The 25,597-nt window shown below is 65.8% G+C and overlaps 1 protein-coding gene across 1 annotated transcript; it reads left to right on the top strand.

Moving 5' to 3' along the window:
* The first annotated feature begins 1,197 nt into the window (after positions 1-1,197).
* Positions 1,198-23,381, top strand: TUFT1 (tuftelin 1). Its single transcript, XM_064176047.1, has 13 exons — positions 1,198-1,328; positions 6,187-6,261; positions 6,530-6,634; positions 7,708-7,794; positions 9,148-9,228; positions 10,469-10,540; positions 11,525-11,623; positions 13,990-14,118; positions 15,732-15,826; positions 18,398-18,503; positions 19,692-19,775; positions 20,819-20,916; positions 22,629-23,381. The coding sequence occupies exons 1-13, from the start codon at positions 1,269-1,271 to the stop codon at positions 22,681-22,683; spliced, it is 1,146 nt and encodes a 381-aa protein (XP_064032117.1). The 5' UTR covers positions 1,198-1,268; the 3' UTR covers positions 22,684-23,381.
* The last annotated feature ends 2,216 nt before the right edge of the window (positions 23,382-25,597 follow it).

Below are 25,597 nucleotides of genomic sequence, written 5' to 3'. Positions count from 1 at the left end.
GCCGAGGTCAACCACAGTCCTCATCCTCTACCTCGGCGTCCCCGGCGAGTTGACAGCAGCCCCCCCGTGCCCGCTGCGGGTCGGTGGGGGGCACCGGGGCCGTGGGCTGCCCAATGTGCTGGTTGAGCACGACCACAATTTGCCGGTCCCTGCGGGCGCAGCCTGCCGAGGCTCCCCAGCCCCACCCTCCCCCGGGACAGGGATGTCCCCTGCGTGTCCCCACCCTGGGGCTGGAGCGTGGCCCCGGTGACCGCACGGGGCTGGAGCGTGGCCGCACCGGCGGGGCTGGGGCTGGCGGTGAGGCTGAGGCTGTGCTGAGCTCATCACACTGGCATGTGGCAATTAGCGCCCGCCCGGCAGCTGGCACGCCCAGGCCACCCAGTGTGGCGCAGGGACATCCGCCCTGGCAGTGCCCCGCGTGCCTTGGCACTGGCTGAAGGGGCTGTGGCACCCACCACAGCTGGGCCTGTGCAGCTGGTGACCCCCATGGCTCTGGGGGGGGGCACCCCTGTCGCCCTGGTGCCAAACATTCCCTAGACGAGGGAGCAGATGGGACCTGGCATAGTTGGTGGCACCGTGGTCCGTTTTGGAACACCATGGCACGATGTGGGGCACTGCGACACGGTTTGGGACACCACGGCATGATTTAGGGTACCATGGCACAGTCTGGGACACCATGGCACAGCCTGGCAGGGCTCAGCACCGCTGGGCAGGCCCTGGCTTGGTTTGGGACATCATGTCCCAGTTTGGCACGGTTCAGGGCACCACGACGCAGCTTGGCACGGCTCGGCGCGGCTTGGCATAGCTTGACACAGCTTGGCAGGTCTCAGCGCTGCTGGGCAGGCCCTGGCTTGGTTTGGCAGAGGTGGGGGTGAGGCTCGGCGGGGCTTGTTGTGGCTTGGCACGGCCCTGGCACAGCTCCTGCTGCCCGGGCACGGCGCGCCGAGGGGAGCGGGGATCAGGGCGTGGTTAGAACGCGGAGGGCGTGGCCAAGCGGGCAAGGGCGTGGCCGTGAGCATGGGGCGTGGTTAGAGCGGAGGGGGCGCGGTTGGTACGGGCGCGCGCGGCAGGCGGGGCCTATCCGGGAGCGAGGGGCGTGTCTGGGGGCGTGGTTAGAGCAGCATCCCGCGCGCGGGGGGTGTGGCTTTCGCCAGGAGGGCGGAGCTCGGAGGGCGTGGTTTGTGTTCAGGGGGCGTGGCCCGCCCTCGGGGGCGGGGCCGTACAAAAGCGGCGGCGCCCGCGGCGGGTCCCGCAGTCGCGGCGGGGCCATGAATGGGCCGCAGGGTTGGTGCGCGGTGCTGGACGTGCGGCCCCACGGCGAGAGTCCGGTGAGCCCCCGAGCCAGCCTGTCCCGGGCACCTCCGACCCCCAGGGCTGCCCCTTCCCTTCTCCCGGTGCTGCTGCTGCTGTCCCCCGCGGGCTTTGCTGGGGGGGTCCCGCAGGCGGAGCTGGGCTGCGCCTACCCGGGATTGCCTCCGTAATTTCCCCCCCCGGATCCAGGCTTGCCTGGCAGCCGTGGGCTGGTTCAGAGAGATGTGGAGGGGCTGCGACCCCTCAATGGCCTGGGGGTCTCCCGCTGCTGGGTCCGTGGCTGTTCCTTCCCGGGGACCCCTGCTGGGCCGATGCGTGGGGGGCTTGGTGAACCCCTCTGATGTGGGCAAGGATGGTGGAGCACAGCAAGGGACACCCCAGCGTCGGCACTGGAGTCCCCCCGTCCCCCGCCGTGCTTACGAGAGGGGGGCTCGGGGTCACACGCAGGTGTTAAGCCGCCCTGAGCAGGCTGATTTCGGGGGTCCGCACCCCTCGAGCTGGCCACGGCGGCAGGAGCCGCGGGCGCGACTCCGCTTCGGCACTTCGCTCGCTTGGCCCCGGCAGAGCCTCCGCGTCCTTCCCTTCCTTCTGCTTCGGTTTTCCCCTCGCCGGCAAGCAGCCGGAGCAGCGCCGGGAGGACAGGCCCTGGGTGGGGCTGGCAGCACCCCAAAGCCTGCCCAGCGCCGGCACGACGCCTGCCAGCCCCGCCAAGGAGGGTGGTGAAGCCGGCGGCGCTGCCGCCGATCCGACTGCTCTGCTCAGGTCTCGATGACCGAAGGGATTCCCCCCACAGGCACCAGCGGCGGCAGGAGAGACCTCGCCGGTGCCCAGGCTGCTTTCCCCTCCGTGCCCGGCCGCGGCCGCGCTGGGTGACTCAGCTCTGAGTCTCTCCCTCGGGAACTCCTAATTCCCTGTAGCTTTCCCGGCCTTATAAGGAGCGGGGGCAGAGTTGGGCTGGTTTGGCTAATGGAGCTCTTAGGGCGATAAGGAGCCTTGGCGAGCCCCAGACACCGGAGCTTGGCTGCTGCTGATCCTCGCTGACACCCTCCGGGTCAGGGCAGGACCTGCCGTGGTGGGACAGGCAGGCGGCGGCGTTGGCACCGCTGGCTGTGGGTCCTCGGTGCCACCTCCCCATCACCCGGGACGTGGCTGGGATTTGTGTGGGTGCCCCCGGGAGCAGGGTTGGTGCCTCCCTTCCAGCCAAGCTTTTCCCACATGAAGTTTTTTGGGGGAGGCTTGGAAGAGACCAAAAGATTTCTGAGCAGCTTTGGCGTCCCTGAAAGCCCATCGTGGTTGCCACCTGAGCACTTAGCTCTTGGCAAACGGTTGGAGCCAAGGAGCTGTTGGAATCTGGGGAGCTGCTTTCCAGGGGGTGCAGGGTGGGATCGTGGCTGCTCTGCCCAAAAAGCCTCCAGCTGCTGGTGCCTTGCTGCAGCCAGTGCCAAACCCAGCTGAGCCTGCCTGGTGCCAGTCAGCTGCTGAGGTGCCAGGCTGGAGCAGCTCTTGGGATACAGGGTTGGGGCCTTTAGGAAGCAGGGAACCAGGTGGGTTTTCCAAGCAGAAGGTGGGGTTGGGGTGCTCCATCAGCTTGGCAGCACTGCCCACAGTGCCAAACCTTTCTGCTTGCCCTGGGAAACCACGGAGGGAGCCCCAACCCCCCTGGCCCCTCTGCTTTGGTGCTGCCTACGGCAGCAGAGTAGATTTAAAACCAGCCAGGAGGAAAAGGAGCAGGGCTGGGGGAGTCCTCGTGGCGCCAATCCTCCCTCCCCCAGCTCAGTTTGGCACCGTGAAGGGAGAGATTGGCATGTGCCAGCCTTGGCATGGCTCCATCCTCAATGTTTGGGGAGCTGCTCCTGCTGGCAAGCAGCTGGTGAGGAAACTTTGGCAAAAGCAAAGCCCAGAAAGAACCTCGAGGAGAGCATCCCCGCGGCCTGGGAGCTGCCTTCAAGGTGTCTCCACCTCTGCCCCAGCAGCCAGCGGCTGCCGAGGCTGCTGCCGACGAACGAGCTGGGCAGGGAGGGGTTCGCTGCCACCCGGCAGCAAGGACTCGCCGCACCCAAAACGTTGCCTGCCACCCGTAAGGGGTCCAAAGAACCTCACCCCGACGCCCACCCTCGCGTCTCAGCAGCCCTCTGCCTCTCCAGCGTGGAGGAGGAGGAGGATGGTGGAGCCTTCCCATTTGCATGGGTGGTTTCCTGGTGGTTTGACCTGAGGTTTGGTAGCAGCGGTGCCGGCCGGGGAGGCACCAGAGGCTGCTGCCTGCCGCAGCCGCCTGGCGCCGGCGGCTCCGCGGCAGGTCGAGCCGGGAGCTGGTTCCAGTGGGGGCTGCTGGGGTTCAGGGATTTAAGGAGTGGGTTGGGCTGGAAGGGAGCTCAAAGCTGCTCCAGCTCCATGCCCAGGGACACCTCCACCAGCCCAGAGTGCTCAGGACCTCACCCAGCCTGGCCAGGAACACCTCCAGGCTGAGGGCAGCCACAACCTCCCTGGGCAGCCTGTGCCAGGCTCTGCCCAGCCTCACTCTCCACAATTTCTTCCTCCTCTCCCCTTTTCCAGCTCCAGCCCGTGGGGATGAACCCTCCTGCATGCCAGCTGCGGGTGGACTTGGTGGCAGGGATGGAAATGTGCTGGCTCTTGGCTCCCACTGCTGTGGGATCTGCCCTGGTGAGAGCTTTCCTCGGCTGCCTCCCACCCTCAGCCAGGCTTGGTGGGACAGGGATGGCCAAGGGCAGATCCTGGGATCCTTAAACTGGAGATGAGGAAGAAATTCTCGAGGGTGAGGGTGGAGAGAGCCTGGCACAGGCTGCCCAGGGACGTTGTGGCTGCCCCCAGGCTGGGCAGCTTGGATGAGTCCTTGAGCAAGCCGTGCTGGTGGGAGGTGCCCATGCCCGTGGCAGGGGCTTGGAGCTGGCTGAGCTCTGGGGTCCTTTCCAGCCCAACCCATCGCAGGATTCTCTTGATCCTGCTGCTTGTAAACAAAGCTGCAAGTACGGACCCGTGGAGGGACCCAGCTGGTGCCAAGGCTCCTGCCCTGCCGCCGTGATGCTTCCTGCTGCCAGCCCCAGCCTTGCCCTGTGCCCCCTCTGGCTTGGGCAGCAGGATGGTGCTGAGCTTCATGTGGGCACCTTCCCGTGGCCGAGAGCCCTTGGAGCTGCTCGGTCTGGAGAGGAGAAGCCCCAGAAGGGACCTGCTCAGTGTTTGCTGATACCTGAGGGGCAAGAAGCAGGGGCCAGGATCTGCTCGGTGGTGCCAGGAGGCACCGAGTGGCGCCCAGGAGGTGCCAGCTGAGCAGGAGGAAGTTGTTCGGTGTGAGGGTGCTGGAGCAGGCTGCCCACAGAGGCTGTGCAGTCTCCTTGTGTGGAGAGCTGCCAGCCCCCCCCCCGGGCAAGCTGCTGTGGGTGCCCTGCTTGGCAGGGGGCTTGGCCCGGCTGATCTCCGGCGGGGTCCTTCCCACCGCTGCCATCCTCCGAGTGGGTTCTTTTGTTCCCCACTGCTGCTCCTCCTCCTCCTCCCCTCCCTCCACCTCAGACTTCCTAACCCCTTGGATCTGGCCAAGGAAAACACTCCCCGGAGAAGCTGCAGACAAAGCCCTGGCACTGCCCGAGCACCAGCCGTGCCCGTCCCGGGCTTCTCTTGGCACATTGGCACGGAGCGGGGGCCAGCGGGGGCACGGACGCGTCCCGGCGCCGGGGGAGGGCTCGCTCCCGGTTTTCCCGGAGCCGGTGGGAGCAGCACCCAGGCAGTGCTTTGGAAACACAGCAGAGGCTGCTTGCTGGGGCTCGGCTGGCAAGGAGGGCACCTGGATGTGCCAGGGAGGCAGAAATGCCTTGGCGCTGCCTGGGGAGGCTGATGTGGCCGGGGCGTGGTGGAGGGCGGGCAGCAGGAGGTGCGCGGGCACCCAGCCTGGCTCCACCGTGCCAGCTGCCCTGGACGTGGCCCTGGCACGCCGAGCAGTTCACATGGCCCTGGCACACCGAGCAGCTCCTGTGGCATGCCAAGCAGTTCCCATGGCGCACCCAGCAGCTCCTGTGGTGTGCCAGACGGTTCCTGTGGCACACTGAGCAGCTCCTGTGGCCCTGGCACATCGAGCAGTTCCTGTGGCATGCTGAGTAGCTCCTGTGGCCCTGGCACACTGAGCAGCTCCTGTGGCATGCCAAGCAGTTCCTGTGGCATGCTGAGTAGCTCCTGTGGCCCTGGCACACTGAGCAGCTCCTGTGGCATGCTGAGCAGCTCCTGTTGCCCTGGCACACTGAGCAGCTCCTGTGGCATGCCAAGCAGTTCCTGTGGCATGCTGAGCAGTTCCCATGGCCCTGGCACACTGGGCAGCTCCTGTGGCTGTGCCATGCCAAGCACCCCCGTGGCACACCAAGCACCCCCACACTCCCAGAGTCACCTCTAAGAAGAGCCATGAGTGCCAGCTGCCTGGGCACCAGTGAGGTCTGTCTGGGAGAGCAGTCCTGTGCCATGGGCATGTGTGGTGCCAGTGTGGAGCTGTGGGTGGAGAGTAGCCAACCCCATGGAGTGTTTCGGGTGCCTGGGGGCTGTAGTGGGGGTCTTGGTACCCTCTGGGCATCTCCTCCAAAGCTTGCTGAGCTCTGCAGGGTGCTGGATGTGGCAGCTGCTTAATGTGCCAGGGCCATGGGGACTGCCCCCTCCCCAGTTCTGCGCACCCTCTGTGGGCACAGCCTTGGTGCCACCCACCAAAGAACTCCTTCAGCCACATCCAGCACCCTGCAGAGCTCCAACCCATAGGCAGGACTGGCTTGACCTGGGCTTGTCCTCGGTGCCAGCCTGACTCTGGGGTTAGTGCCAGGGCTGGAAGCAAAGAGGCTTCTCCTGGGGCCCGAAGCTGCAGCTCAATGCCAGCTCTTGTTGTAGGACACTGTGAAGGTGCTGAGGCTGACTCTGCCCAACCAGCTGCCCGGGCAGCAGTGCCAGCAGCTGAAGCAGAAGGTGAGGTCCTCCCTCTCTGGGTCACAAACAGATGTGGGGCTAATGTGGGCAGGAGGGGTGGGCACTGGGAGCAGGGGTGGGCACTGGGGGGAGGAGGAGGGGTCAGGCACTTGGTGCTCTCTGGCCTGGGCATCTCTGCCCCTGCTGGGTGCCACTTGCCAAGGCCACACTGGGCACCGCCTCACCTTGCCAGGGTGCTTGGTGCCAGGCAAACCCTTCTGGCCAGTGCCAGCTCTCTGAGGGGCTCTGCTGCCTGTGTCTCCTGCAGCCAGTGGGCAAAGCCTTCGCCATGGTGGCAAACAGGTCCAGCAATGGCCACTCCCTGGCCTCTGAGTGCATCAAGTCCAACGATGGCGATGAGGAGATCATCAAGGTAGGGCTGCTGCACCCTGGGGCTGTGGGTGCCATGGGTGCTGGGGCCTAGGGGTTCTGTGGGTGCTGGGTGCTATGGGTGCTGGGGTCTAGGGGTTCTGTGGGTGCTGGGTTCCATGGGTGCTGGGGCCTAGGGGTTCTGTGGGTGCTGGGTTCCATGGGTGCTGGGGCCTAGGGGTTCTGTGGGTGCTGGGTTCCATGGGTGCTGGGGCCTAGGGGTTCTGTGGGTGCTGGGTTCCATGGGTGCTGGGGCCTAGGGGTTCTGTGGGTGCTGGGTTCCCTGGGTGCTGGGTTCCATGGGTGCTATGGGTTCCATAGGTGCTGTGTTCCCTGGGTGCTATGGGTGCTGGGGCCTAGGGGTTCTGTGGGTGCTGGGTTCCATGGGTGCTGTGGGTTCCCTGGGTGCTATGGGTTCCCTGGGTGCTGGGTTCCTGGGTGCTGTGGGTTCCTGGGTGCTGGGTTCCCTGGGTGCTGTGGGTTCCTGGGTGCTGTGGGTTCCTGGGTGCTGGGTTCCCTGGGTGCTGTGGGTTCCTGGGTGCTGGGTTCCCTGGGTGCTGGGTGCCATGGGTGCTATGGGTGCCATGGGTGCTATGGGTTCCCTGGGTGCTATGGGTTCCCTGGGTGCTGTGGATTCCATAGGTGCTGGGTTCCTGGGCGCTATGGGTTCCTGGGTGCTGGGTTCCCTGGGTGCTATGGGTTCCTGGGTGCTGGGTTCCCTGGGTGCTGTGGGTTCCTGGGTGCTGGGTTCCCTGGGTGCTGGGTGCCATGGGTGCTATGGGTTCCCTGGGTGCTATGGGTTCCCTGGGTGCTGTGGATTCCATAGGTGCTGGGTTCCCTGGGTGCTGGGTGCCATGGGTGCTATGGGTTCCCTGGGTGCTATGGGTTCCCTGGGTGCTCTGGATTCCATAGGTGCTGGGTTCCCTGGATGCTGGGTGCCATGGGTGCTGGGTTCCTGGGTGCTGGGTTCCTGGGTTCCCTGGGTGCTGGGTGCCTGGGTGCTGGGTTCTGTGCTCTGGGCAGCTGCAGCCCCGAGGGCAGGCCTGGGCTGGGCTCTGAGCTGCTCTCCCTGGGCAGGTTTACCTGCGGGCACGAGCCGAGGGCAGCATCGCCCACGAGGAGCATCTCAGCCAGCTCAAGAGTGAGGTTCGACACATCCAGGAGGTAGCTCAGCATGCCCGGGGGGGCTGCAGGTCGTGGGGGCACCAGGTGGAGCCCAGGAGGTGCCCTTTGGCTTGGGCTCTGCTGGATGAGGGCACCCAGGGCCAGGCCGAGGGGCACCAGGTGGAGCTGAGGAGGCTACCTGTGAGCAGGAGAAAGTTGTCTGGGGTGAGGGTGCCAAGGCCTGGGGCAGGCTGCCCAGAGAGGCTGTGGAGCCTCCTGGCTTGAGCTTCTGACCCCGTGCTGGGCACTGTGCCCCTGGGCAGGCTGCTGTGGGTGCCCTGCTGGAGCTGGGGGGGGCAGTGGGTGCCCTGCTGGAGCTGGGGGGGGGCAGTGGGTGCCCTGCTGGAGCTGGGGGGGGCAGTGGGTGCCCTGCTGGAGCTGGGGGGGGGCAGTGGGTGCCCTGCTGGAGCTGGGGGGGGGCAGTGGGTGCCCTGCTGGAGCTGGGGGGGGCAGTGGGTGCCCTGCTGGAGCTGGGGGGGGGCAGTGGGTGCCCTGCTGGAGCTGGGGGGGGGGCAGCGGGTGCCCTGCTGGAGCTGGGGGGGGGCAGTGGGTGCCCTGCTGGAGCTGGGGGGTGCAGTGGGTGCCCTGCTGGAGCTGGGGGGCAGGAGATGCTCTCCAGGGCTGCCTCCCCCCAGGCTGGGATGTGGGGGCTCAGGGGCTCTGTTGCGGCGCAGCCCCCGCGGAGCTGAGCCCTGCAGGTCGCTGTCTGCCCGGGCGGGGCAGTTCCCTAACCGAGAGCCCTCAGCTAATTGGGGCTCGCTAATTGCTCTGCTGCTGGCTGCAGTCGCAGGGAGCTGTGCAGAGACCTTTCCCCCAAGGCTGTCCCTGCCTGGGTGCGGCTCTGCCGCAGCCTCCTCTCCAGAGGCTCTTCCCCGCACGGCTCAGCTCCCGCAGCCTCTGCCCCTGCCCCTGCCCCTGGCAGGGATCATCCTCTGCAGAGCTGCTGCCTGGCATGGACCTGGGCTGGGCTGCAGGCTCTGGGCAGAGCCCAGCAGGGGCAAGATGCTGGAGGAGAGGGCAGCTGAGGTGGGTTGGAAGCCAAACCTCTGTGAGCCATGAGGCTGGGGAGAGCCTGGCACAGGCTGCCCAGGGAGGTTGTGGCTGTGCCCTCCCTGCAGGTGCTCAAGGCCAGGCTGGATGAGGCCCTGAGCACCCCAGGGTGTCCCTGGGCATGGCAGGGGGTTGGAGCTAGAGGAGCTTTGAGCTCACTTCCAACCCATGGCCTGAATCTCTGACCCCAAGGCTAAGGCTGGCAAGGCAACAGAGTTGGCACCCTGGCAGCGTTTGAGTTCAGGTGAGGCTGAGGGGCAGTGCCCAGGGTGGCAGTGAAGCTCAATTGCCTCCCTTTGCCAGGCCAGAAGTTCCCTGAAGAAGCTGAGAGAGGACCTAAGTGGAGAACTTGAGAGCAGAGCAGGAGCTGAAGAGCACCCACAGGTACCAGAGCCCTGCCAGGACCTTGGGTGACCTCTACTCTGGAGCTGTCACCTCCAGGGTGGTGGAGCTGGGCAGGAGCCAGCAGTGGGCACTGCCAGCCCAGAGTGCCAATCCTGGGCAGGACCCAAAGCAGTGTGGGCAGGAGATGGCAGAGAGGACTCTGCCCCCCTGCTCTGCTGGGACTGCACCTGCAGTGCTGTGAGCCCCAGCGGGAGGGACCTGGAGCTGCTGGGGGGGGGGCAGGGAGCTGGAGAGGCTGAGGAGGAGCTCAGGAGCTTCAGCCAGGCCAAGGCCCTGCAGCTGGGTCAGGGCAAGCAGGCTGGGGGGGAGGATGTTGAGAGCAGCCCTGCAGAGAGAGCCTTGGGGTGCTGCTGGGGGAGAAGCTGGGCAGGAGGCAGCAATGGGCACTGCCAGCCCAGCAGGGCAAGGGCAGCCTGGGCTGCACCCAAAGCAGTGTGGGCAGAGAGGGTCCTGCCCCTCTGCTCTGCCCTGCTGAGACCTCCCCTGCAGTGCTGGGGCAGCTGTGGGACCCTCAGCACAGGAGAGCCCTGAGAGGGAGCCAGAGGAGGCCACCAGGATGGGCACAGGCTGCAGAGCCTCTGCCATGGGCACAGGCTGGCAGAGTTGGGGCTGCTGAGGCTGGAGGAGAGAAGGCTCCAGGGAGAGCTGGGAGCAGCCTGGCAGGGCCTGAAGGGGCTGCAGCAGAGCTGGGCAGGGACTCTGGGCAAGGGTTGGCAGTGCCAGGAGGAGGGACAATGGTTTGGCACTGGAGCAGGGCAGAGTTAGGTTGGGCAGCAGGAGAAGTTCTGCACCGTGAGGGTGGGCAGAGCCTGGCACAGGCTGCCTGAAGGGGCTGGGGTGGAGCTCCCATCCCTGGAGACATCCAAGCTCAGCCTTGCTGTGCCCCTGAGTGCCCTGCTCTGCTTGGAGCTGTCCCCAGGGCACAGGATGCCCTCGGAGGGTCCCTCCCAACTCGCTGCCCTCCGTGGTCCTGGAGCTGTCTGCGCTGACCCAGAGCCACTTCACCTGCTCTGGCAGGGGGAGCCCAACCCCCACTGCCCGAGGAGCAGGGAGGGAGGCTCTGGCTGGCCAAAAGTGCTGCTGCTTGCTCCTTCCAGGGTGGGATTCGAGTGGCTGTGGGACCCCAGAGCCAGCTCTCTGCCTGGCACCGCGGTGATGCCACGTGGCTGGGCTGGCAGGGGTCACAGCCCTGTGCCCCTGTGCCTCTGTCCTGCTGCAGGTCACACTGGAGAGGCAGAATGGGAGCTGGCTGCACACCGAGAGGCTGCCCGAGGTCTGCTGGGAGGAGCAGGTAGGGAGCTGGGGAGCAGGGGCTGGAGCCAGGAGAAGAACCAGCTCCAGCTGGGCACCTCCAGCCCAGCCGGTGGCATCAGACCTGCTGGGCAGCCACTGGCAGCTCCAGGCTCAGCCTCCAGGCTGCATGTCCAGCTGGGAGCAGAGGCAATGGGAACGTTGGGATTCAAGCAGCCAGGGCAGGCCTGGAGCAGGAGGGGAGCAGGAAACGTCCACTGGAAGCTCCCTGCTGCAGCTGGGAGCAATTCCTGCAGTGCTGCTTTAGCCCTCCCCGGGCAGAGGCTCAGGGCTGGGGCAGAGGCTCAGGGCTGGGGCAGAGGCTCAGGGCTGGGGCAGAGGCTCAGAGCTGGGGCAGAGGCTGAGGGCTGGGGCAGAGGCTCAGAGCTGGGGCAGAGGCTCGGGGCTGGGGCAGAGGCTCGGGGCTGGGGCAGAGGCTGAGGGCTGGGGCAGAGGCTCGGGGCTGGGGCAGAGGCTCGGGGCTGGGGCAGAGGCTCGGGGCTGGGGCAGAGGCTGAGGGCTGGGGCAGAGGCTGAGGGCTGGGGCAGAGGCTGAGGGCTGGGGCAGAGGTTCAGGGCTGGGGCAGAGGCTGAGGGCTGGGGCAGAGGCTCGGGGCTGGGGCAGAGGCTCGGGGCTGGGGCAGACCTTTGGTGCTTGGGGCTGAGGCTGAAGGCTGGGACACTCTTGGGGCTGGGGCAGGGCTGGCACGGGGAGGCTGCAGGGTTTCAGGCTGCCCAAGCAGGGGTCAGGCTGGCAGCTTGCAGCAGGGCTTGGAAGGCAACCCCAGAGCTGCTGCCGGTGGCACCTGCGGGGCTGGAGGCTGCTGTCAGGCGTGGGGGGGGGGGGGACAGGACGGCAGCAGCTGTGATGCCCACGGGTGATGCTGCCAGGCTCTGGCGCCAGCAGAGCTGCCCAGGTCGGGCTGGGGAGGCTGCTTCGGTGCCTGCTGCCTGCTCACCCTGCCCTTGCCCTGGTGCGTGGGCAGGAGGAGGACGTGGAGCGGATCCGGCAGACGGCCAAGAGGCTCTTCAGCAGGCTGCAGGAGGCTGAGCAGAGGCAGCAGCAGGAGAGGAAAGCCTTCGAGGTGACCCCACTGACCCCTCCCCGCGGGGACAGCCTCGGGCTGGGGGGGGATTTGGGTGGGTTTCAGCTGTCTTTGGAAGCTTGAGGGGGCCGCGGGGGGAGTCTTGGTTGGTGCCAAACTCAGCGGGAGGCAGCAGCAGCCCAGAGCCAGCCCCGGGCTGGGCTGCAGGCAGGGCAGGGAGGGGACCCTGCAGCGCTGCCCTGCCCAGCCCCCCCCTGCGGCACTGCAGCCGCTGCTGGCCCCGGCACGGGGGGGGGAGCTGCTGGGGAGAGCCAGAGGAGGCCACCAGGATGGGCAGAGGCTGCAGAGCCTCTGCCATGGGCACAGGCTGGCAGAGTTGAGGCTGCTGAGGCTGGAGAAGGCTCCAGGGAGAGCTGGGAGCAGCCTGGCAGGGCCTGGAGGGGCTGCAGCAGAGCTGGGCAGGGACCCTGAGCAAGGGCTGGCAGTGCCAGGAGGAGGGACAATGGTTTGGCACTGGAGCAGGGCAGAGTTAGGTTGGGCAGCAGGAGAAGTTCTGCACCGTGAGGGTGGGCAGAGCCTGGCACAGGCTGCCTGAAGGGGCTGTGGTGGAGCTCCCATCCCTGGAGACATCCAAGCTCAGCCTTGCTGTGCCCCTGAGTGCCCTGCTCTGCTTGGAGCTGTCCCCAGGGCACAGGATGCCCTCGGAGGGTCCCTCCCAACTCGCTGCCATCTGCCTGAAGGGGCTGCAGGAGAGCTGGGAGGGACTTGGGAGTGATGGGACAAGAGATGATGAATTGAAGCTGGGAGAGAGGAGATTGAGACTGGAGAGGAGGCAGAAATTGAGTGAGGCTGGGCAGAGCCTGGCACAGGCTGCCCAGGGAGGTTGTGGCTGCCCCCAGCCTGGAGGAGTTCCAGGCCAGGCTGGGTGAGGCCTTGGGCAGCCTGGGCTGGGGGAGGTGCCCCTGGGCATGGCAGGGCTGCAACTGGAGGAGCTCTGAGCCCATTCCAACCTCCACCAGTGCATGGTTTGGGCTTCCAGGGCTGCTTTGGCTTCTCCTGGCAGAGCAGCAGGAGAATACTCTGGGGAAGGCTTCCAGAGTGCCCAGACCCTTGCCCAGTGCTTGCCCAGATGAGTCTGGAGGCATTGAAGCTGTGACCCCAACCCCTGCCAGGCCTCTCTGGCCCAGGGACCCCTCAAGACCACAGGTTCATGGAATGGGTTGGGAGGGAGCTCAGAGCTCCTCCAGCTCCAGCCCCCTGCCATGCCAGGGGCACCTCCCCCAGCCCAGGCTACTCAAGGCCTCATCCAACCTGGTCTCAAGGGCAGGAGGTGGCCACAGTTCCTCTGGGCAACCCCTCCCAGTCTCCTACCACCCTCACAGCTGTCCTCAAGACCACCCCAAGGTGTCCCAGCAGGTCAGGCAGGGGCCAAGGCTGTGGTGCCAGCCCAGTGCTGGCTGCTGTGGGCATGCTTGGTGGCTGAGGGGTCCCTCAGGGCTGCCTGCTGGGCAGGGTCCAGGGCTCACTGCTGGCACCTCCTGAGCTGCCCAACGGTGCTGGGGAAGCCACCAGCAGCTCCAGCCCCTCCCTTCCTGGGCCCTGCTGCTAATTGTCCCCTCTGCTGTGCTGAGCTGGTCCTGCCTGTGCCACCCACAGCTGCTGGCACTGCTGGCATCTGCCTCACATCCTGTCCCGCAGACCAGACAGGTCCTGGGCAGCCCAGGGGGGGTCCTCGTGGTGGGACAGGGGTGAGGAAGTGGCCTGGAGATGTCCTCTTGCCCTGGGGACACCTGTCCTGCTCGGTGGCACTCTGGGGGTCTGAGCAGCTGTGATGCCAAGCATGGGCTTGGCAGCTGCAGGGAGGGCCCAGGGAGGACAGGGATGGGTGCTGGGCAGCTGCCAACCTGCTGGCACTGCCTTGGGCACCTGGGTGGAGACCCCAGAGGGCACAGGCATGGGTGCTGGGCAGCTGTTGACCTGCTGGCACCCAGTGAGGGTCAGGGGACACCACCCTGGCTCTGGAATGGTGCTCTGGTGGCTTGGGTGTGCTGGTGGGGGGCAGGGGGTGTGTGGGTGAGGGGCAGGAGGTGTCTGGGTGAGGGCAGAGGGCACCATCACAGCTTTGAAATGGTGCTCTGGTGGCTTGGGTGCCCTGGTGGGGGTCAGAGGTGCCCTGGGGAGGGTCAGAGGTGCCCTGGCGGGGGTCAGAGGTGCCCTGGTGAGGGTCAGAGGTGCCCTGGGGAGGGTCAGGGGTGCCCTGGCGAGGGTCAGGGGTGCCCTGGTGAGGGTCAGAGGTGCCCTGGGGAGGGTCAGGGGTGCCCTGGGGAGGGTCAGGGGTGCCCTGGGGAGGGTCAGGGGTGCCCTGGTGGGGGTCAGGAGCTGCAGCATGCCCATCTCTCTGGCAGAGGACGGTGGCTCAGTACCAGGAGGAAGCAGAGCAGAGGAGCTGTGCCCTGAGGAGGGCAGAGAAGAACATCCTGGAGAAGGAGGTGCAGGTGGATGAGCTGCAGAGGCTCCTGGCAGGCATGGAGAAGGTACCAGCCCAAAAGCTGACCCCCACCAGGGTGGTGCCAGCTCTGGTGTGTGTGTGGGGGTGGTGATGAGTCTGGAGGTGCTCAGCATGGGACCCCCCCCAGTGAGCCTCAGAGCAGCTGCTGAGGAGCCAGCAGGGAGGGAGGGTTTGAGCTCCTGCCCAGGACGTTGCTGGTTTCAGGTCTAGCAGAGCTGGTTTGAGCCCTGCAGGACCTCCCAGGGCTCCTGGAAGGCAGCAGCAGTCTAGACAGCAGCTGGCTCTGCGGGGGGGCATGGGCACCACCCCCAGCCTGCAGCACAGCTCTGCAGCTGCTGCTCGGCCTGGGGCATGGAGACCTCTGGGGCTGTGCTCCTGCAGCAGCAAAGGAGGTCAAGGCTGGAGCCTTGCCCAGGGCAGAGAATGGCAGAACCCCTCTGAGGTGGGACCCAAACCCCTCTGAGGTGGGACCCAAACCCCTCTGAGGTGGGACCCAAACCCCTCTGAGGTGAGACCCAAACCCCTCTGAGGTGGGACCCAAACCCCTCTGAGGTGAGACCCAAACCCCTCTGAGGTGAGACCCAAACCCCCCTGAGGTGGGACCCAAACCCCCCTGAGGAGGAGCCCAAAGCCCTCTCAGATGGCACCAAACTCCCCCTCAGCTGTGTCCCAACCCATCTCTGAGGCAGGACCCTTCAAGACATGCCCCAACCCCCCCAGGAGGTGCCTGGCACTGCCCTGCTGTCTGCCTGGGTCTGTTGGAGCAGAGTCTGAGACCTGTTTGGGTTGGAGAAGGCCTCTGAGGTCCCTGAGCCCAGGCAGCAACCCCCATGGGCACCAAACAGGGCTCTGGAGCAGCTCCAGCCATGAGCACTGCAGCAGCTCCCTGGGCAGCCTGGGCCAGGCCCTGACCACTCCTGCAGGGCACAAATGGTTCCTCGTGGCCAACCTGAGCCTGCCCCGGGGCAGCCTGAGGGCATCTCCTCTGGACTGGCACTGCCCAACCCCCACCTGCCTGCAGCCTCCTGCCAGGGAGCTGCAGAGCCCAACGAGGCCTTCCTCAGCCTCCTCTTCCTCAGCCTCACCACCCCCAGCTCCCTCAGCTGCCCCTCCCCAGCCTCTTCTCCAGACCCTTGCCCACCTTCCTTGCCCTTCTCTGTGCCCTCTCCACCCCTCAATGTCCTCCTGGCATTGAGGAGCCCAAACCTGCCCCCAGGCTTCCAGCTGTGCCCTCCCCAGTGCCAGCCCAGGGGCACAATCTCTGCCCTGCTGCTGCTGCCCAGCCCAGGCTGCTGGTGCCCTTCTTGCCCACCTGGGCACCTCCTGGCTCATGTGCAGCTGCTGGCACCCAGCACCCCCAGAGCCCTTTCTGCTGGGCACTCTCCAGCCCCCAGCCTGGAGCCTCCCTGGGGCAGTTGTGACCTTTCTCTGTCCCTGCTCCAGCTCCTGGTAGCTGATCCTAGGGCTGGATCCTGGGGGGGAAGCAGTGGGCAGCCACCAGCGTGTGCCAGGAGCTGCCCTCTTCCACCCACCTCTGCCCTCCTCCAGCCTCCTGTTGGAGAGGTCTGGGTGGTGCCCGGGGGGGGCTGTGCTGGGCACTGCAGCCGCTGGTGGCAGCTCAGCCTCTCCCCCCCGCAGGAGCACAGGAGCCTGCTGCTGAAGATGAAAGAAGGAGAGGCAGAGCTGGCGAGGCTGCAGCGCCGGGAGGGTGCCAAGCTGGCCCAGCAGGACAGGTGAGGCTCCTGGGCAGCGCTGCCAGGTCCCGCAGCGAGCCCACGCCGGCGGCGGCAGGGCAGGAGCATTCCTGCCGTGGGTGTGCTCAGCTCTGCCCTGCGAAACAGCTCCCAGCAGCTTGACTCATCCGCGGCAGCTGCGGCGCTGCTGCCCTGCCCCCGGCGCTGCCCTGCCCCCGGCGCTGCCCTGCCCCCGGAGCTGCCCTGCCCCCGGCGCTGCCCTGCCCCCGGAGCTGCTCTGCCCCCGGCGCTGCCCTGCCCCCGGAGCTGCTCTGCCCCCGGCGCTGCCCTGCCCCCGGAGCTGCCCTGCCCCCGGCGCTGCCCTGCCCCCGGAGCTGCCCTGCCCCCGGAGCTGCCCTGCCCCCGGAGCTGCCCTGCCCCCGGAGCTGCTCTGCCCCCGGAGCTGCTCTGCCCCCGGAGCTGCCCTGCCCCCGGAGCTGCCCTGCCCCCGGAGCTGCTCTGCCCCCGGAGCTGCTCTGCCCCCGGAGCTGCCCTGCCCCCGGAGCTGCTCTGCCCCCGGAGCTGCTCTGCCCCCGGCGCTGCCCTGCCCCCGGAGCTGCTCTGCCCCCGGAGCTGCCCTGCCCCCGGAGCTGCCCTGCCCCCGGAGCTGCTCTGCCCCCGGCGCTGCCCTGCCCCCGGAGCTGCTCTGCCCCCGGAGCTGCCCTGCCCCCGGAGCTGCTCTGCCCCCGGAGCTGCCCTGCCCCCGGCACTGCCCTGCCCCCGGAGCTGCCCTCGCCCCGGAGCTGCTCTGCCCCCGGAGCTGCCCTCGCCCCGGAGCTGCCCTGCCCCCGGAGCTGCTCTGCCCCCGGAGCTGCCCTGCCCCCGGCACTGCCCTGCCCCCGGAGCTGCCCTCGCCCCGGAGCTGCTCTGCCCCCGGAGCTGCCCTGCCCCTGGCGCGGACCCTGCGAGGCTGCAGCGCAGGGCACAGGGCAGAGGGCACCGCCGCCGCGCCGGGCGTGGGCACTGCTCCTCCTGCCCGTGGGCAGCTCGGGCCAGGCTCTGCCCACGCCTGCAGAGCGCAAATCGCTGCCCGTGGCCAGCCTGAACCCTGCCCCCGTGGGGCAAGCTGAGGGCAGCTCCGGGCTGGGACCTTCAGCTGAGGCCGAAGGCTGCAAACCTTCCCCCGGCCCCGGAGCAGAGCCCGCGGGGGGCAGGGTCTGGGGGGGTCATGGAAGTGGTTTGGCTGGGGAGGGCCTTGAGGAACATCCAAGCTGAGCTCCACCCCGGCTGGGACCCAGCCACGGCCTCAGCACCGCAGCTCTGCAGCACCTCCGGGGATGGAGACTCAGCAGCTGCCTGGGCCAGGCTGGGAGAGCCCTTCCAGTGCAGCTGAGCCTGCCCCGGGCAGCCTGAGGGCATCTCCTCTGGGCTGGCACTGCCCAGCCCCCACCTGCCTGCAGCCTCCTGCCAGGGAGCTGCAGAGCCCAACGAGGCCTTCCTCAGCCTCTCTACTCTCAGCTGTCCCTCCCCAGCCTCTTCTCCAGACCCTTGCCCACCTTTCTTGCCCTTCTCTGTGCCCTCTCCACCCCTTCAATGTCCTCCTGGCACTGAGGAGCCCAAACCTGCTCCCAGGCTTCCAGCTGTGCCCTCCCCAGTGCCAGCCCAGGGGCACAATCTCTGCCCTGCTGCTGCTGCCCACAGCACTGCTCCAGGCCAGGCTGCTGGTGCCCTCTTGCCCAGCTGGGCACCCCCTGGCTGTCACCCAGCACCCCGAGGATCCTTCTCTGCTGGGGCAGCTCTCTCTGCTCCTCTGCTGGCTGGTAGCTGGGGGGCAGAGGCTGCACTTGGGGGGGGGTTGATTGCACCCAGCAGGGCTGCTCCTGCTCCCGGGAGCTCATTGGAGCTTTGCCTCCTTTCTGGAATGCCTCCTCCGTGGCCTGACTCTTCCTGCTGGTCCTGCAGCCCCACAGCCTCTGCCTGCCACTGCCGCAGGGCCTCAGGGCTCTGCCTTCTCCTCCTGCTCTGCTGAAAGCCTCTCAGGAGCTCTCCTTGCAGGAGGCCACCAGAGTGGGCTGTGAACAGCAGCCTGGGCACAAAGGGCACCAGAAGAGGGATGAGGGCAGGGGCTTGGGGACAAAGGGCAGCAGAAGAGGGATGAGGGCAGGGGCTTGGGGACAAAGGGCAGCAGAAGAGGGATGAGGGCAGGGGCTTGGGGACAAAGGGCAGCAGAAGAGGGCTGAGGGCAGGGGCTTGGGCACAAAGGGCAGCAGAAGAGGTCTGGCAGCAGGGGCTTGGGCACAAAGGGCAGCAGAAGAGGGCTGAGGGCAGGGGCTTGGGCACAAAGGGCAGCAGAAGAGGGCTGAGGGCAGGGGCTTGGGCACAAAGGGCACCAGAAGAGGGCTGGCAGCAGGGGCTTGGGCACAAAGGGCAGCAGAAGCCATCTCAGCTGCTTGGCACTGCAGAAGGGTTGGCTCTGGAGGGCAGCCCCAAGCCCTCTCCTGCAGGCAGCAGTGCCCCGGGGGAGGGCAGCCTGAGGGCTCTGCTGGGAGCTGCCCTTGGGCTGAGGCAGCTGTGGGCAGAGCTCGGCTGGGTGCCACCTCTCCAGGGGCACTGCTGCTGTGCCCTGTGCAGGTCAGCCCAGCTGGAGCAGGAGGTGGCCACGCTGAGGGAGAAGATTCACCACCTGGACGATATGCTCAAGAGCCAGCAGCGGAAGGTGCGGCAGATGATCGAGCAGGTCAGCAGGGCACAGGGGCACCGGGCAGGGGGAGGGCAGCAAAGAGGGATGAGGGCAGGGACTGGGGGACAAAGGGCAGCAGAAGAGGGCTGAGGGCAGGGACTGGGGACAAAGGGCAGCAGAAGAGGGCTGGCAGCAGGGACTTGGGGGACAAAGTGCACCAGAAGAGGGCTGGCAGCAGGGGCTTGGGGACAAAGGGCACCAGAAGAGGGCTGAGGGCAGGGGCTTGGGGACAAAGGGCAGCAGAAGAGGTCTGGCAGCAGGGACTGGGGGACAAAGGGCACCAGAAGAGGGCTGGCAGCAGGGACTGGGGGACAAAGGGCAGCAGAAGAGGGCTGGCAGCAGGGACTGGGGGACAAAGGGCAGCAGAAGAGGTCTGGCAGCAGGGACTGGGGGACAAAGGGCACCAGAAGAGGGCTGGCAGCAGGGACTGGGGGACAAAGGGCAGCAGAAGAGGGCTGAGGGCAGGGGCTTGGGGACAAAGGGCAGCAGAAGAGGGCTGGCAGCAGGGACTGGGGGACAAAGGGCACCAGAAGAGGGCTGGCAGCAGGGTCTGGGGGACAAAGGGCAGCAGAAGAGGGCTGAGGGCAGGGGCTTGGGGACAAAGGGCAGCAGAAGAGGGCTGGCAGCAGGGACTGGGGGACAAAGGGCAGCAGAAGAGGGCTGAGGGCAGGGGCTTGGGGACAAAGGGCAGCAGAAGAGGGCTGAGGGCAGGGGCTTGGGCACAAAGGGCAGCAGAAGAGGGATGAGGGCAGGGGCTTGGGGACAAAGGGCAGCAGAAGAGGGCTGGCAGCAGGGGCTTGGGGACAAAGGGCAGCAGAAGAGGGCTGAGAGCAGGGGCTTGGGGACAAAGGGCACAAGAGCATGGCCTTGGTGGCAAAGGCAGCCCAGAAGCCATCTCAGCTGCTTGGCAGTGCAGAAGGGTTGGCTCTGGAGGGCTGTCCCAAGCCTCTCCTGCGGGCAGCAGTGCCCCTGGGGGGCAGCCTGAGGGCTCTGCTGGGGGCTCCCTTGAGCAGAACCCTGCTGAAAGGGCTAAAGCTCTAAGCCTGGCAGCTGAGGCTCCTTCTCCTGGGGCTGTGGGGGCCATGCCCTGGCTCCTGCAGGCAGGAACTGCTTTTTCCCTCTCTCCTCCTTCCAGGAGGAGCCAAGAAAGAGTTTCTCAATCTCTCAGAACCTTTCCCCTTCCAGCTCCAGAACTCCAAAGCTGTGATCCAGGCCAAGGATGCCATGATCCAGGAGCTGAAGGAGCGAGTTGCCTACCTGGAGGCTGAGGTAGGTGCACACAGAGGCTTCTCCTCGGAGCCTCCTGCTGTAGGGGGACTGGAGGTGGTGGCTGATCCCCCTCCGAGCTCTGCAGAGCCCTTGCCTGGCAGTGCCACCCTCTGGGTGGAGGGGAAGCTGCCCTGGGGCAGCCCTGAGCTGCTGTGGTGGCTTCTGGTGGAGTTTGGGATCTTCAGCTGAGTCCAAAACATGCTCAGCAAAGGCTGCAGCCCCTTCCCCTGCCCCAGAGCTGAGCCTGGGGGGGTCATGGAAGTGGTTTGGCTGGGGAGGGCCTTGAGGAACATCCAAGCTGAGCTCCACCCCGGCTGGGACCCAGCCACGGCCTCAGCACCGCAGCTCTGCAGCACCTCCGGGGATGGAGACTCAGCAGCTGCCTGGGCCAGGCTGGGAGAGCCCTTCCAGTGCAGCTGAGCCTGCCCCGGGCAGCCTGAGGGCATCTCCTCTGGGCTGGCACTGCCCAGCCCCCACCTGGCCGCAGCCTCCTGCCAGGCAGCATCCAGTGGAACATGCTGGGGGGTTCCCACAGTTGGCATCCCATGGGTGCCAACCTTCCCACCCATCCCAGCTCTCCTCTGGGGAGCAGGCCCCAGCCAGCTTCTCCCCTAGGATCAGGTGATGGAAGGAGAGCAAATGGCTTGGAATGGCCCCAGGGCAGGTCCAGCTTGGCCATGAGGAGCAACCTGTGGCTGCCCAGGGAGAGGTGGAGGAGTGCCCACAGCTGGGCCATGGTGGGGCTGGGATGGAGGTTGGACTGGAAGATCTTTAGAGGCTGTGGCCATGGTGGGGCTGGGTCAAAGGTCAGAGTTGGTGACCTTCAGAGGCTGTGGCCAGGGTTTGGTGCCTGCAGTGCTGCCGTTTGCTGCTTGCCCTCTGGCTGCTGTCGGTGGCCGAGCAGCTCCGTGGCTGTGCCTGGGGCAGGATCTCCTTTCCCTTGGGGACCAAAAGCAGCCCTGGGAGAGGGGGTGGCAGCCGAGAGGGGGCTGCTGGTGCCAGCTGCTGGTGCCAGCTGCTGCCCCTGGCCTCCTGCCTTGCAGAACCTGGAGATGCATGACCGCATCGAGCACCTGATCGAGCAGCAGGTCAGCCGGGGGGCGCCCAGCCGAGCGCGCTCCAAGTCCGAGTACGTCAGCAGGTAGGTGGGCACCGACCCCAGCCCCCACAGCCCGGCCCCAGCCCTGCCCTGCCACAGAGCCAGAGAGCCAGGGGCTGGCAGGGGCCTGCAGAGGTCACCCAGTGCCCCCCTGCCAGAGCAGAGCACACAGAGCACACCCAGGCAGGGTTTGGCTATCTCCAGAGGGAGACTCCACAGCCCCTGGCAGCCTGCTCCTGGCTTCTGCCACCCTCCCAGGGCAAAGTTCCTCCTCCTGTTCCCATGGCACTTCTGTGCCTCAGCTTCCACCACTGCCTCTGCTGCTGGCATCACCCAGCAGAGCCTGGCACCAGCCTGGCACTCACCCTGCACATCTCAGTAGCCACTGCTGGTCACCTCTCAGTCCCTCCTCTCCCAGCTCCCAGCCCCAGCTCCCTCAGGCTCTCCTGCAGAGCTGCTCCATTCCCTCCAGCACCTTTGTGGCTCTCTGCTGGGCTCTCTCCAGCAGCTCTGTGCCCCTCTTGGACTGGGCACCCAGCACTGGGCACACAGCTCCAGAGGTGGCCTCAGCAGGGCAGAGCAGAGGGGCAGGAGAACCTCTCTCACCTACTGCCCACAGCCCTGCTAATGCTCCACATGGTGGCATTGCCCCTCCTGGCCCCCAGTGCACACTGATGGCTCGTGGGCACCTCCCACCCACCAGCACCCCCAGATCCTTCCCCCCTGTCCCAGGGCTGCTTTTGCAGGCCCACAGCTCAGCAGGGACACTGCCAGGGCAGGTCACAGCCAGAGAATGATGGAATGGGCTGGGGAAGACCTCCACAGGTGTTCAAGTCCAACAGCAGCCAACCCCAGCATGGGCACAGTGCCATGGGCACAGGGCAAGGCAGCAGCTCCAGCCATGGGCACTGCAGCAGCTCCCTGGGCAGCCTAGGCCAGGCCCTGACCACTCCTGCAGGGCACAAATGGTTCCTCGTGGCCAACCTCAGCCTGCCCCGGGGCAGCCTGAGGGCATCTCCTCTGGGCTGGCACTGCCCAACCCCCACCTGCCTGCAGCCTCCTGCCAGGGAGCTGCAGAGCCCAACGAGGCCTTCCTCAGCCTCTCTACTCTCAGCTGCCCCTCCCCAGCCTCTTCTCCAGACCCTTGCCCACCTTCCTTGCCCTTCTCTGTGCCCTCTCCACCCCCTCAATGTCCTCCTGGCATTGAGGAGCCCAAACCTGCCCCCAGGCTTCCAGCTGTGCCCTCTCCAGTGCCCATCCCAGGGGCACAATCCCTGCCCTGCTGCTGCCTCCCAGGCCAGGCTGCTGGTGCCCTTCTTGCCCACCTGGGCACCTCCTGGCTCGTGTGCAGCTGCTGGCACCCAGCACCCCCTGGGCCCTTTCTGCTGGGCACTCTCCAGCCCCCAGCCTGGAGCCTGCCTGGGGCTGCTGTTACCCAAGTGCAGGACTCAGCCTTGGCTCTGTTAGAGCTCATCCCTCCGAGCCCAGCCTTGGCTCCAGCCTGTGCAGATCCCTCTGCGGAGCCTCCGAGCCTCAGCAGCTTCCACTTCCCTGTCGTGGCCCAAGGAGGAGCTGCTGGGCTTGAGGATGTCCTCCTCGTGGGGCTCTCCATCTCTTTCCCGTGTGCCTCCTTCGGAGCCTCTTGGGTCTGGCTTTGCAGAGGATCCATCCTGCCGGGCTGGGGAGGGGCTGGGGCAGGACCTGCCCCCAGAGCCCCCCCACTTGTGCTGACCGCAGCCTTTTTGCCCCCGCAGCCAGCGGCTGTCGGGCCCCAAGCCGCTGCCGCTCATCCGCGTGGTTGAAACCTGAGCTGCGAGGGCAGGTCCCAGCTGAAGACTCTTCCCCTTCTCCTCGACTGGATCCTCCCTGCTTGGCTGCCACCCTCCGGCCTCTGCTCCCCGGAGCCCGGCGGCGGAGGCTGCGCCCCTGGAGAAGCGGCGGCGGCCGAGGAGCGGCGCAGCCCCGAGGCAGTCCCAGGCAGAGGAACGGAGCAAAGCATCAACCTCGCTGCCCCCGCCCGGGGATGCCAGCCCTGGCAGGCGGGCACCGTGCTGGGCTAGCTGCGGGGCCAGGCTTGCTTTGGCCCGCTCAGGCCTGGGCTTTGCCAGGGTTGGCTCTCCAGGAGCAGCCTTTTGCTTCTCGGAAGGGCCAAGCAGAGCCTTCCCCACCCCCAGCCTTCGCCTCGCAGTCTGCCTCCGAGGACCCTGGGGTCTGAGCTCCCAGAGCAGCCCTGAACGGGAGCAAGATTCCATCTTCCCCAAAGCAGGAAAGCCTCCTGCCAGCAGAGCCCCTCCTGCCCCCCAGCTGCCCGGGCTGGGACCCTCCTCCCCCTCCCTGTCTGGCTCCAGACCCGGCCGAGGCTGGCCCCAAGGCTCAGCCTCCTCAGCCCTGCGTGTCTCAGGAGGAGGCTGCAGCCGAGGTCCTGGCAGCCTTCGCACCCCCGAGGCTGTGTTGGGTTTTTTGTTACCCTCTTTGTATTTATTGCAATAAATTATTGGTGTCTTCCAGGCAGGTGGTGCCAGGTGGTGCCAGGGGCACAACTGCTGCTGGCCCTGTGCTTACCCCTCCAGGCCTGGGCAAGGTCCTCTCCGTTTGCTATCAGCCATGGAAAGGCAGAGGGCAGAGAATGGAGCTCTGGAGATCAGCTCCTTCCAACCCCTCCCTGTTAGAACAGAATCACAGCCACACATCAGTCAATCAATCACAGCCTCACATCAGTCAATCCATCAATCAATCACAGCCTCACATCAGTCAATCAATCACAGCCTCACATCCATCAATCCATCACAGCCTCACATCAATCCATCAATCCATCAATCACAGCCTCACATCAGTCAATCCATCAATCAATCACAGCCTCACATCAGTCAATCCATCAATCCATCACAGCCTCACATCCATCAATCCATCACAGCCTCACATCAGTCAATCCATCCATCAATCACAGCCTCACATCAGTCAATCCATCCATCAATCACAGCCTCACATCCATCAATCAATCCATCAATCACAGCATCACAATGTCACAGTCTCACAGTACCACCAAGGTTGGAAGAGACCTCACAGATCATCATGTCCAACCCTTTAGCACAGAGCTCAAGGCCAGACCATGGCACCAAGTGCCACGTCCAGTCCTGCCTTGAACAGCTCCAGGGACGGCGACTCCACCACCTCCCCGGGCAGCCCATTCCAGTGCCCAATGACTCTCTCAGGGAAGAACTTTCTCCTCACCTCCAGCCTAAATCTCCCCTGGCACAGCCTGAGGCTGTGTCCTCTTGTTCTGGTGCTGGCCACCTGAGAGAAGAGAGCAACCTCCTCCTGGCCACAACCTCCCCTTAGGTAGCTGTAGACAGCAATAAGGTCTGCCCTGAGCCTCCTCTTCTCCAGGCTAACCAATCCCAGCTCCCTCAGCCTCTCCTCGTAGGGCTGTGCTCAAGGCCTCTCCCCAGCCTCGTTGCCCTTCTCTGGACACACTCAAGCATCTCAATGTCCCTCCTAAACTGGGGGGCCCAGAACTGAACACAGCACTCAAGGTGTGGTCTAAGCAGTGCAGAGTCCAGGGGCAGAATGACCTCCCTGCTCCTGCTGGCCACACCATTGCTGATGCAGGCCAGGATGCCACTGGCTCTCTTGGCCACCTGGGCACACTGCTGGCTCATGTTCAGGCAGGTATCAATCAGCACCCCCAGATCCCTCTCTGTCTGGCTGCTCTCAGCCACTCCGACCCCAGCCTGTATCTCTGCATGGGGTTGTTGTGGCCAAAGTGCAGCACCCTGCACTTGGAGCTATTGAATGCCATCCCCTTGGGCTCTGCCCATCTGTCCAGGCGGTCAAGGTCCTGCTGCAGAGCCCTTCTGCCCTCCAACCCAGCCACATCTGCCCCCAGCTTGGTTTCATCTGCACACTTGCTGATGACTGACTCCATGCCCTCATCCAGATCATCTATGAAGATGTTAAAGAGGATGGGGCCCAGCACTGATCCCTGAGGGACACCACTAGTGACAGCTGCCAGCTGGATGTGGCACCATTCACCACCACTCTCTGGGCTCAGCCCTCCAGCCAGTTCCTAGCCCAGCACAGAGTGTTGCCATCCAAGCCATGGGCTGACAGCTTAGCCAGCAGTGTGCTGTGGGGGACAGTGCCAAAGGCCTTGCTGCAGTCCAGACAGACCACATCCACAGGCTCCCCACAGCCACCGAGCAGGCACCTGAGCAGAGAAGGAGATCAGGTTGGAGAGGCAGGATCTGCCCTTCCTAAACCCATGCTGGCTGGGCCTGGGCCCTTTGCCCTCCCTCAGTCACATCCGTCAATCAATCCATCAATCAATCACAGCCTCACATCCATCTGTCAATCACAGCCTCACATCAGTCAATCAATCACAGGCTCACATCCATCTGTCAATCACAGCCTCACATCAGTCAATCAATCACAGGCTCACATCCATCAATCAATCACAGGCTCACATCCATCTGTCAATCACAGCCTTGCATCCATCAATCACAGCCTCACAACCATCAATCACAGCCTCATGCCCATCCATCAATCACAGGTTCACATCCATCAATCAATCACAGCCTCACATCAATCACAGGCTCACATCCATCTGTCAATCACAGGCTCACATCCATCTGTCAATCACAGGCTGCAGCCAATCAATCAGTTGCAGACTCACCCAGGTTAGAGAAGACCTTCAGGATCATCAAGCCCAACCCAAGCCCTTCTG

This window comes from Pogoniulus pusillus, chromosome 43, assembly GCF_015220805.1.
Source record: "Pogoniulus pusillus isolate bPogPus1 chromosome 43, bPogPus1.pri, whole genome shotgun sequence".
NCBI lineage: Eukaryota > Metazoa > Chordata > Aves > Piciformes > Lybiidae > Pogoniulus > Pogoniulus pusillus.
This window is presented reverse-complemented; position numbering and strand designations above follow the sequence as displayed.

Coding starts and splice junctions, on each gene's coding strand:
- TUFT1 (XM_064176047.1), top strand. CDS start 1,269: ATGAATGGGCCGCAGGGTTGGTGCGCGGTGCTGGACGTGCGGCCCCAC. Junction 6,262..6,529: donor GCCAGCAGCTGAAGCAGAAG/GTGAGGTCCTCC, acceptor TGTCTCCTGCAG/CCAGTGGGCAAAGCCTTCGC. Junction 18,504..19,691: donor TGCGGCAGATGATCGAGCAG/GTCAGCAGGGCA, acceptor TTCCCCTTCCAG/CTCCAGAACTCCAAAGCTGT.